Source organism: Benincasa hispida, chromosome 7 (assembly GCF_027475165.1).
Source record: "Benincasa hispida cultivar pf3 chromosome 7, pf3_genome.v1.1, whole genome shotgun sequence".
Classification (NCBI taxonomy): Eukaryota; Viridiplantae; Streptophyta; class Magnoliopsida; order Cucurbitales; family Cucurbitaceae; genus Benincasa; species Benincasa hispida.
In genome coordinates, this window is record NC_143484.1 from 40793517 (window position 1) to 40802852 (window position 9336).

Consider the following 9336-nt stretch of genomic DNA (forward strand, 5'->3'; position numbering starts at 1 on the left):
TAGGGCTTTAGAGGGGCTTTAGAATTTTATGTGGGTTGTTTTCTTTTTACTGATTCTCAAAGTCTATAAAATATGAAGTTTATTATGATTTTTTATTCTTTCTTTTTTATTTTTCTGAACCAATTATGTATGTACTATAATTTTATCAAGTACTACTTGATAAAATATTATTTATGATACTTGATTCTTTGTTCTTTAAGAACCTCATATGGAGCATGATGGACATTGTGTCAATTCTTTTTGTTCTTCTCCTAATAAGTAATTTAAGAACTTCACTTTTTACATCATAATTTTGAATATCATAGAATCTTCCTGTTATTATATTTCCTTTAGTAATCTTGTTATTCAATTTCAACGGCATCATAATTGCTAGAGTGGTTTAACCACAATTTTATTTTCTTAAAAAAAATTTGATTGATCTATAAACTTTTATTCGATTGATAATCATTTGGTTTTTGCATTTTTTATTTTAAAAGTTAGTCTATAAACATTCTTTCCATCTTCAAACTTCTTCTTTTCTTATATCCTATATCCTATTTACCAATGATTTAAAAAATCTAGCAAAATTTTGAAAACTTAAAAAAGTAGCAAAAACTTATTTTTGTTTTTGAAATTTGGTTAAGAATTCAATCATTATTTATAAGAAGCATGCAAATCATTATAAAAATAAAGGGAAAATAGGCACTTAATTTTTAAAAATAAGAAAAAAACGAAATGGTTGAATTCTTAAGAAATACTAAATATTTACAAATTAATGTTCTTCCTCAAAGTTTCTCTTACACAAAACTAAATACCAATAAGCTTTGGAATTGAATTCAATTATGCCTCAAGTGGAGTTCAATTTTGCTGCGGAGAGGACTGAGAATTGTGTAGAAGAGATTGTGAAAGGCGATGATGCTTAATTGGAGAAAACGGATGATCAATCTCAATATTTACACCATCTCCCTTCAGTTCTGACTCTGAATCAGCTTCCTCCTTCAATTTCCCTTTCAGATCATCTCTAATTTCCTCTTCTTTCTCATCGATCACCAGAATCTCCCTTGCCAGCGCCGGAGCAAGGTCGACTCTCTGCTTGTAATCGAATGTTCCGGCTCGTGAATCGGGAAAGGATCGGCGGGTGAGGTTTCCGAATCCATGGATTCCGCTAGTAAGGTTTCGAGCTTTGAGTCTTTCTTGTCTTAGAAATTCTTCGTCTTCGATAAGTTTTAGTACTCTTCCGCTTAATTTCCTCACGCTCTGTCCCCAGTTGAATCTGGACTTTCAATGACGGTTTCTCTCAACATTTTGTACAACAATAATGACAAATTATTCTTCGCAAAATAAATAAATGAATATATATAAAAGATTTTTTTTTGTTTTGTTCTGTTCTTCTAGAATAAAGTATATCGTAACTAAATGACTCTACTAATTTTTTGTTTATGTCACATATCATTTAGATCATGCACATTATTTTTTTCATTCCCCTCCATTGTGCTCTTTTCTCCTCATTATACTCGTGTTGCATTCTTCCCTCTCTCGCTCGCATTTGTGGCCACTACTCGACCATCCATCACCTACTTCGACGAACGTTCACACTCGCGCTTCGAGCCACGACTGATCGTTCATCACCCACTTCAACAACCTTGTGCTCATGGTTCTAACCACCTTCCGACCATTTATCTTGAGAATATGAAGGAGGAAGGTAAGGATTGCTCGCCTTCCAATGTATAAAGAGGAGAAAGGGAAACAAGGGTGCAAGGATTTGAGGGAAGAGCACGGGTGGGAGGCAAGGACAATCTAAGAGGTATAAGTGGTATGTGAGTAAGCAAAATGTTAGTATTCAAATTTGAGTCTTTCAATCTTAGCACAAAAAATCTAAAAAATACACTTGTTAATTTTTTATTTTTTATTTTTTTAATGATTTTGGGCGCTTTTAGATTGATGAGAGAAGAAATTGTTTTTAAGAAAATTCATTATTATTTAAATCTTTTTGATAAAAAAAATGTTTAAAATATATTTTGAAAATATTTCAAAAATTATTTTGAGCAGTAGTCAAATACTTCAAATTTTTCTAAAATTACTTATTTTTTAAAATTAAACACTTAAAAAGTTCTATCCTTAGTATCTTTGTGAAAATTTTGAGTTTAAATTACAAATGTAATCTCTAAATTCGTATGTTTGTGTTTATTTGGTCTAAACTCTAAAAAGAAAAAAGTATACATATAATTAGCCTTTGAATTTCAATTTTATATTTAATAATCTCCAAAACTACTTATTAGATATAAAATTAAAAGTTTACATACTTGTTTGATACTTTTTAAAGTTTAGGACCAAATAGATGTAAAGTAGATAATTCTTAGATTAAATTTGTAATTTAATCGAAATGTTTTTTAGACGAATTATTTAAATATTTAGTTTTTTATACCGAATAAACATATTGATGTTGTTAACCACTTTCAAAAGATTAGACATTAAATAGATACAAACCTACTTATAATTTAACCTTAGAAAGTTTGGATATTTTTGTCAGATTTTGCCATACCTATCTTACTTTACATTATCCAATTCCTTAAAATTTGAATGATTTGTTCCTTTGGATTTGAACATGTTTTTTTAAATGAAGATTTGTATAAACCCATCAATTTTATTCAAGATTAAAAGTCAATTCACTTATTATTTTTAACTTGAAGATAAAAATAGAAATGAACGCCAAAATAGAAAAAATTGAACTAACCCTTTGTCATCAACAAAGTGGAAGCCATTCATCTCCCTCAAAACTTGTTTATTATTATCATCTCCAAATTCTTTAGCAAAGCTCAGTGGGCCATGTGTTAGAACATGTTCTAACAGTATCACTGCATTATAACTTCCTCTCCAATCTTTTGCCTCAAATTTCTCCAGTCTCAATTAATTTACAAAAAAAAAAAAAAAAAGGGAAAACAAAACAAAAAAAAAAAAACAAACAAACCAATCAATGGATAAATAAATATGTATTGCATTGAAAAAAAAAAACGCTTTTGATTCCTAAGATTTCGATCTAGTTTTCATTTGGTTTATAGATATCAATACTACGGTTGAACTTTGAGTTTTGAATTTTGTTTCAATTTGATCTATGAAATTTGAAGATTTATACTAAATATTCACTTTCAAAATTTGATATAAATGTCTATAAAATTAACTTAAAAGAATTAAATTAATTATAATTAAATTTCTTATCACTAATTCTTCATTACTATTAAAATTAATTTAAAATTTCACATCATAATTATTTTAAATTAGTTAAGTAAAAGTTAACACTCAATATCAAAGTGAGCATTTACTCGAGAGTAAAAGTATAAAATATTGAAATCACATAAAATGAAATAAAACCTAAACTAAAAACTCAAAGGTAAAGATGTAAAATTCTAAAACCTATAGACTAGATGAAAATTAAACTCAAAACTGTGAAGTAAGAATTTAATACTTTAAAATTTATGGGAGAAATGAAAACTAGACTTTAAATCCAAGGACTGACATGATATTTTCTTTTGTAATAATAATAATAATAATAATAATAATAATAATAATAATAATAATAATAATAATAATAAACCTTTTGTGAAGAATGTCCACAATTCTGAAGAAATCATCAACCTCAAAAGTTGCTCTTGTTATCTCTCTCATGGTGGGTGAATCTGGTGGCCATGGATTCCCACTTGTGGCTTCCTCTGTCAGCCTGAAAAATAATATCCCAACCCACATCACAAAATAACCTAATCTTTCTTTTGGTTCAGGTTACTTTATAATCTTAAATAACTTCAACGATGATGTTTATGAAAATTTGAACTTATGACTTTAAATAATTTGAACGATAATTTGAATGATCATGTTTATGAAAATTTGAATTTATGACCTTAAATAAATTGAACGATCGTGTTTTATCTTTTCAATTATGTTTTTATAGAATCGTCATTAAAGACGGAAGTTCAAACATTTTCAACAACAAAAGACGCGTAATCCCCTTATTTGAAAAGAAAAAAAAAAAAAAAAAAAAAAAGGAAAAAAAAGGCAAACTTACAATTGAGCAGGAGTAACATCAGTGAGAGCCAAACGAGCCATTTTGAAATTAGTTTTGAAGAAGAAATAAGCTTGCTTCTTCAATTCATGGAAATAAGTGTCCTCCATTTTTTGTTGTCTGAAAAAAAAAAAGATAATCACAATGAAAAAATTCAATAATAAATCATTTAAGGCCTCATCTTAATTAAATGATATAAGAAAATATAACTGTTCCACTCAATCTCTCAACTGCTCCCCCAAAATGGATATGGCAGATGTAATATCAAACAAAAGCCAAGTGTTTTCAAGATTATAAAAAACTTAGAAGGTTTTTTCTTTTTTCTTTTTTCTTTTTTTTTTTTTTAATATTTTCGACCATTTTCAAATATAGAAAAATGTATCAAAATATTTATAAATATAATAAAATTTTATTGTTTATTTATAATAAGCTATGATAGACTACCAAAATGAGCCTTGCGACGAGACGCGGACATTCCCCATGCTGCGATTCCCTCCAGTCCGTTCCCGGGTTGGGTTAGGATTGTATTTATTTGTGTTATGATAGATGCAATAGTAGTAGTCTATCATGATCTATCACATATTAGACTGTGATATTTTACTATTATTTATAAATATTTTCAATAGTTTTATCATTTAAAAGAATTTCTTTACTTAATATTTAAATAACTATTTATAGTTTTTTTTTTTAAGACCAAAGATCAGATAGGAGAGAGGGGAAAAAATTAGGTTCCTTTGCCTAATTGTTGTGGGGGAGGTTGGCTAGATTTTATAAAGGAAATTTAATTGGTTACTTTCATTTTAGAAATTATTTATAAATAAGTATTTTTTCTTTTAAAATGTGAGTTCAATATTTGAGAGGAAATGATTTGAAATTATAACTTCTTAGTTATGTCCAATCTACTTTAAAGATTGTATTTAGGTTGGTATTAAAAGAAAGTGATGCAAATAAATTGTATTTAAAAATATAAAATCTTGCTAACTTGGTTGTAATTAATGCTTTAATATTATATTTTGCAATGATAATGGATAATTGACCTAAGATATATCACGATAATCATTATGTATTATTTTATAGAGGAATTATAGTGAGTAGTACTTTAAAGGTTAATAATTAAGGTCAACAATTTTGTTTGTTATTTTTATTTTTGAAAATTAAGCATAGGACAATACTTTCATATCTAAATTTCTTCCTTTATCATCTAACTTTTACCATCGGTTTGAAAAACCAAGCCAAATTTTGAGAACTAAAAAAATAGCTTTTAAAAAGTTGTTTTTTTATTTTTGGCATTTGACTAAGAATTCAACTATTGTACTTAAGAAAGAATCATTGGATGAACTAGGCTTAATTTTCAAAAACAAAAACAAAAAACCAAATAGTTACAAACAGAGCCTAAGTGTATAACAACACTTTTTAAGAATTGTAAATACAACAAAATCTATTAGTTATAGACTCTGTTATTGATACACTTCTATTTGTAGTATAGTCTATCACTAATAGACTTCTCTGAGCAATATGGTATTCATTGGTAGATTCCAGAGTTAAATCTAAATTTTGTTCACTAATACTTTGGGCTTGATTGCTATTGTAACAACCCGACTTCCTAAGACTTGCAAATGTCATTACTACATGCATGCATACACCTCAAACGACCTTTTTTTTTATTTTTAAAAAATAAATTTAACTAGAAAAAATAAAAAGAACTTTATAAAGTAAATAACTTTTATAAAATCTAAGAAATTGAAAATCTTTGATTGGGATACCCCTAAAATTATAAAATAAATCTGGAAGATTTTGTATAAAGCGTCTAATGTTGCAAAAATTAGAACTCTGGGTTCAAACGTCAAGACTGGAATTTATGAAACATGAGCAAAAGCATCTGTTTGGTCCCAATGGTACTGTCACAGATTCCTTTTGTCATTCAACGATGTGTCCTTACCCTTACCTGAAAAACATAACATAATAAAGAATAAGTATAAAATACTCAATATGTGACCCCACTATCGAGGTCAGGATATGAATACATATCTACAAATGCATGCATATTGGTGGGACTAGCATATGTTAAATCATCATAGAATCATGGAAACTTGAATATGTGGAAACTTAGAAAAACATGGATGACCATCTAATGAACAATTTAACCCATTCTAACACGTATCTAGTGGTCAGAAGGCACACAAACATGATAGGAAATCCATTGGACCTCGGAGCTAACATGGTAGTGAATCTCGAAGGATCACGGTAACATGGTAAGAAATCTGTGGGCTCCCGGTAACATAGTAGTGAATTCGAAGGATCAGAAAACTAACTGGTGTTAGAAGGGCAGTTGTCACCACTGAACATGAATCATTTAGTGTTTATCTATGGTCCCACAACATAATCATTACTATATTCTCATAGTTCTAGCATACACATAACGAAACACTTAACATACTTCTGAAGTCTAATATGCTATATATACAAATCAATCATATGCAAGTAATATCATGCTCATAAACTTCTTTATTTTCATAATATCTCATGCTTTTCAATATCTATCAAAACAAGTAAATCAATTATACTATCCATGTTGCCTGGCTAAAAGGCGATTCCAATAGTAAGATTACTTATCTCAAATTTAAACCCAACCAAGCAAATTAGTCTCTTTCTTGGCTTGGATTGAACCTCTACCACAAACCATAACCAAACTCAATTCCAAACTTTAGGACCTAATTCTAAAACACAAATCAACTTAAATTCCAACAATATACCCAAGTGAATTGATCCAACAATCACCTCAAAGGTTCAAATCTAAGCAAGTTCACTAATAAGTATTAGATGTTGAAATCCCAATAAATCCATCTTTATTCCAAGGATTTCAAAAAGCCAACATTTACCCCCATATCACCAAAAGCCAACCTTTACCTCGTCGGACAGTGTGTCTCGACCTTGAATCTAGACCAATCACGAGTTTAAAAACTAGGACCACAATTCCAGCCGCACCAATTCATTTGAAATGTTTTGGTCATTTAATTCTCACACATAAAAAAAATAAATAATAATCGTAATGTTGGGTTTTATGTCATAAAACTCACAGTTTGTAAAATGATAAACATATTCTATAATCAATATACTTATTATTGATTTCATAAATTGTATGAAAGTTTAAATCTAATAAACTAAGACCCACGACTATGGTTTGAGTACTTGGACTTTATGTGGAGACATAAGAGTGGATCAGGTTCGAGTAAATAGTCAAAATAATCTATGGTATATGAATAAGGTTGGGTATCTTATTCTGGTAACAACATTGGATGCGGCCTACTCTATAGTTGTTACAAAGAATTGTAAAGTGCTACATACGATGTGATCCCAATTCGTACATGTTATGACATGAGAAATGGAGGCGTCCTATATAATGAGTTTACATAAGATCAAGACCAAGAAATAAGTTACTCTTACTTTATAACACTGTTTATTGTATAAGACTGACTATTTCACCTAGATGACCTAAGTAACTTGATCTTAATCCTGAGTTAATTATGAACTCCTGTTTATTGGGGATTGTCCTTAGATTTGCATAGGTGAGGATTGGCTCAACAACACGGGCTCAATAAGACTCCCATTTAAGGGGTAAGACATAATAGATAGCTGGGGACATAGGAGCAAGACGAAGTTTATGCCTACCCGATTTAGCGATAGGAGAAAGGTTGTTCTCTCAAGTACTGAATCTAGGTCTTGAACAAGGGGCCCCACCCTCTCACTGGGCTGAGAGAGTTTGACTTGGTGATTGGATCACAAACCAGTTGTTCATTAGAGAATCAGTAGGGACTTGAAGAATAAGACGTAATCTCGGGGGTAAAACAGATATTGACCCAACCGTTATTATGAACTATTGGATTTTATGTCCTAAAACTCGTAGTTTGTAAATTAATAAATATATTCTGTTTTGTTTTTCGATAAATTTGTTATTGAAATTGTAATCTTGAATCCAATAAACTAAGGTCCCGAGGCTATTTAATGTAGTTTGAACTTTATGTAGTGACATAAAGATGGATCAAGCACAAATATATAGCCAAAATGGTCTATAGTATATGAATAAGGTTGGACGCCTTATTCTGGGGACACTATGGATGTGATCCACTTTGTAGTTAGTACAAACGATGTGATCCTAAATCGTTCATATAGAGATATGTGAGTGAGGGCATCCTATGTAAAGAGTTTACATAAGACTGAACCATGAAATAGTCATTTTTTACATTCTAAATACCGTTTTATGTATAAAACTGACTATTTCGTTAATTGATGATCTAGGTAACTTAATCTTAATCCTGAGCTAACTATGAACTCTTGTTCACTCAAAATTATCCTTAGATCTGCATAGGTGAGGGCAGCTCAATATCGTTGGCATAATAAGCCTCCCATTTCAGGGGTAAGATCGGGTGGATAGATGGGAACATAGGGTGCAAGACGGAATTCACTCCTACCCGTTATAGGGACAGTAGATAGGTTGTTCTCTTTAGTATTGAATCCAGGTCTTGAACAAGGGGCCCCACCCTCTCCTTGGCTCGAGAGGGATTCGGTTTATAGGTTGGACCTTAAACCAATTGTTCATTAGAGGATCAGTGGAACTTAAGGAACAAGATGTGGTCTTGGGGGTAAAAAGCTTTTTATGACCCAATCGAGATTACGAATAATCTGTGAAAGATTAACTTACTAATCATGGTTATATCAAATGGACACAAATATATCTATAGTAAGGGGAGTGCAACTACGAGACTTTAGTGGAATGACCCGTTAATTAACGAATGTTGATTAGCTTCGTCTAAAGAGTTTAGCTAGCTAATCTCAGATCATTGGAGCCCATGATCTATAGGGCCATTAGGTTCCCCTACTAGCTTATATGGAATTAACTTAGAACAGTATGATAGAATAATTCGAATTGTTTGAATTATGTAGAGAGAGAGAAACCGACAAGTATATGTGATATAGTGGTCGGATTTTTCAGCTTAGAGATACAGCTTTAATATTTAAATATGATTTAAATATCAAGAATATGAAAATGTTCATATTCGGAAGCTCGGAAATAATGGAAATGGTCAAAGATGTAAAAAGTCAAAGAGTTGACTTTTGACTTTGAAAAGTCAAACTTTGACCGATCTTATATTCAAATTTGATTTAAATTTCGAGAAAATGAATGCGGATTCATGCTCGGGAGGTCAAAATTAGTCAACACGGGAAAAATTATAAAAAGTCAAAATGTTGACTTTTTTGGTCAAAATTTGACTTTGACCAAATGACTATTTTGCCCTTTGACTATA

The 9336-nt window shown here is 30.3% G+C and overlaps 1 protein-coding gene across 1 annotated transcript; it reads right to left on the bottom strand.

Annotated features, from left to right (window-relative positions):
* Window positions 1-689: 689 nt before the first annotated feature.
* LOC120081054 (epsin-3-like) lies at window positions 690-4194 on the bottom strand. The gene is made up of 4 exons (XM_039035733.2): window positions 4037-4194; window positions 3572-3694; window positions 2714-2881; window positions 690-1252 (listed from the first exon to the last, which is right to left on the bottom strand). Exons 1-4 carry the CDS (start codon window positions 4141-4143, stop codon window positions 838-840), a joined length of 813 nt encoding a protein of 270 aa, XP_038891661.2. The 5' UTR covers window positions 4144-4194; the 3' UTR covers window positions 690-837.
* Between the last annotated feature and the right edge of the window lie 5142 nt (window positions 4195-9336).

What these genes read in the sequence shown, in the direction of transcription:
- LOC120081054 (XM_039035733.2), bottom strand. Translation starts at nt 4,143, where the DNA reads ATGGAGGACACTTATTTCCATGAATTGAAGAAGCAAGCTTATTTCTTC. An exon ending in GTGGACATTCTTCACAAAAG is followed by an intron (nt 2,882 to 3,571) that starts GTTTATTATTAT and finishes AAATTAATTGAG; the next exon opens with ACTGGAGAAATTTGAGGCAA. An exon ending in CACTTTGTTGATGACAAAGG is followed by an intron (nt 1,253 to 2,713) that starts GTTAGTTCAATT and finishes TTGAAAGTCCAG; the next exon opens with ATTCAACTGGGGACAGAGCG.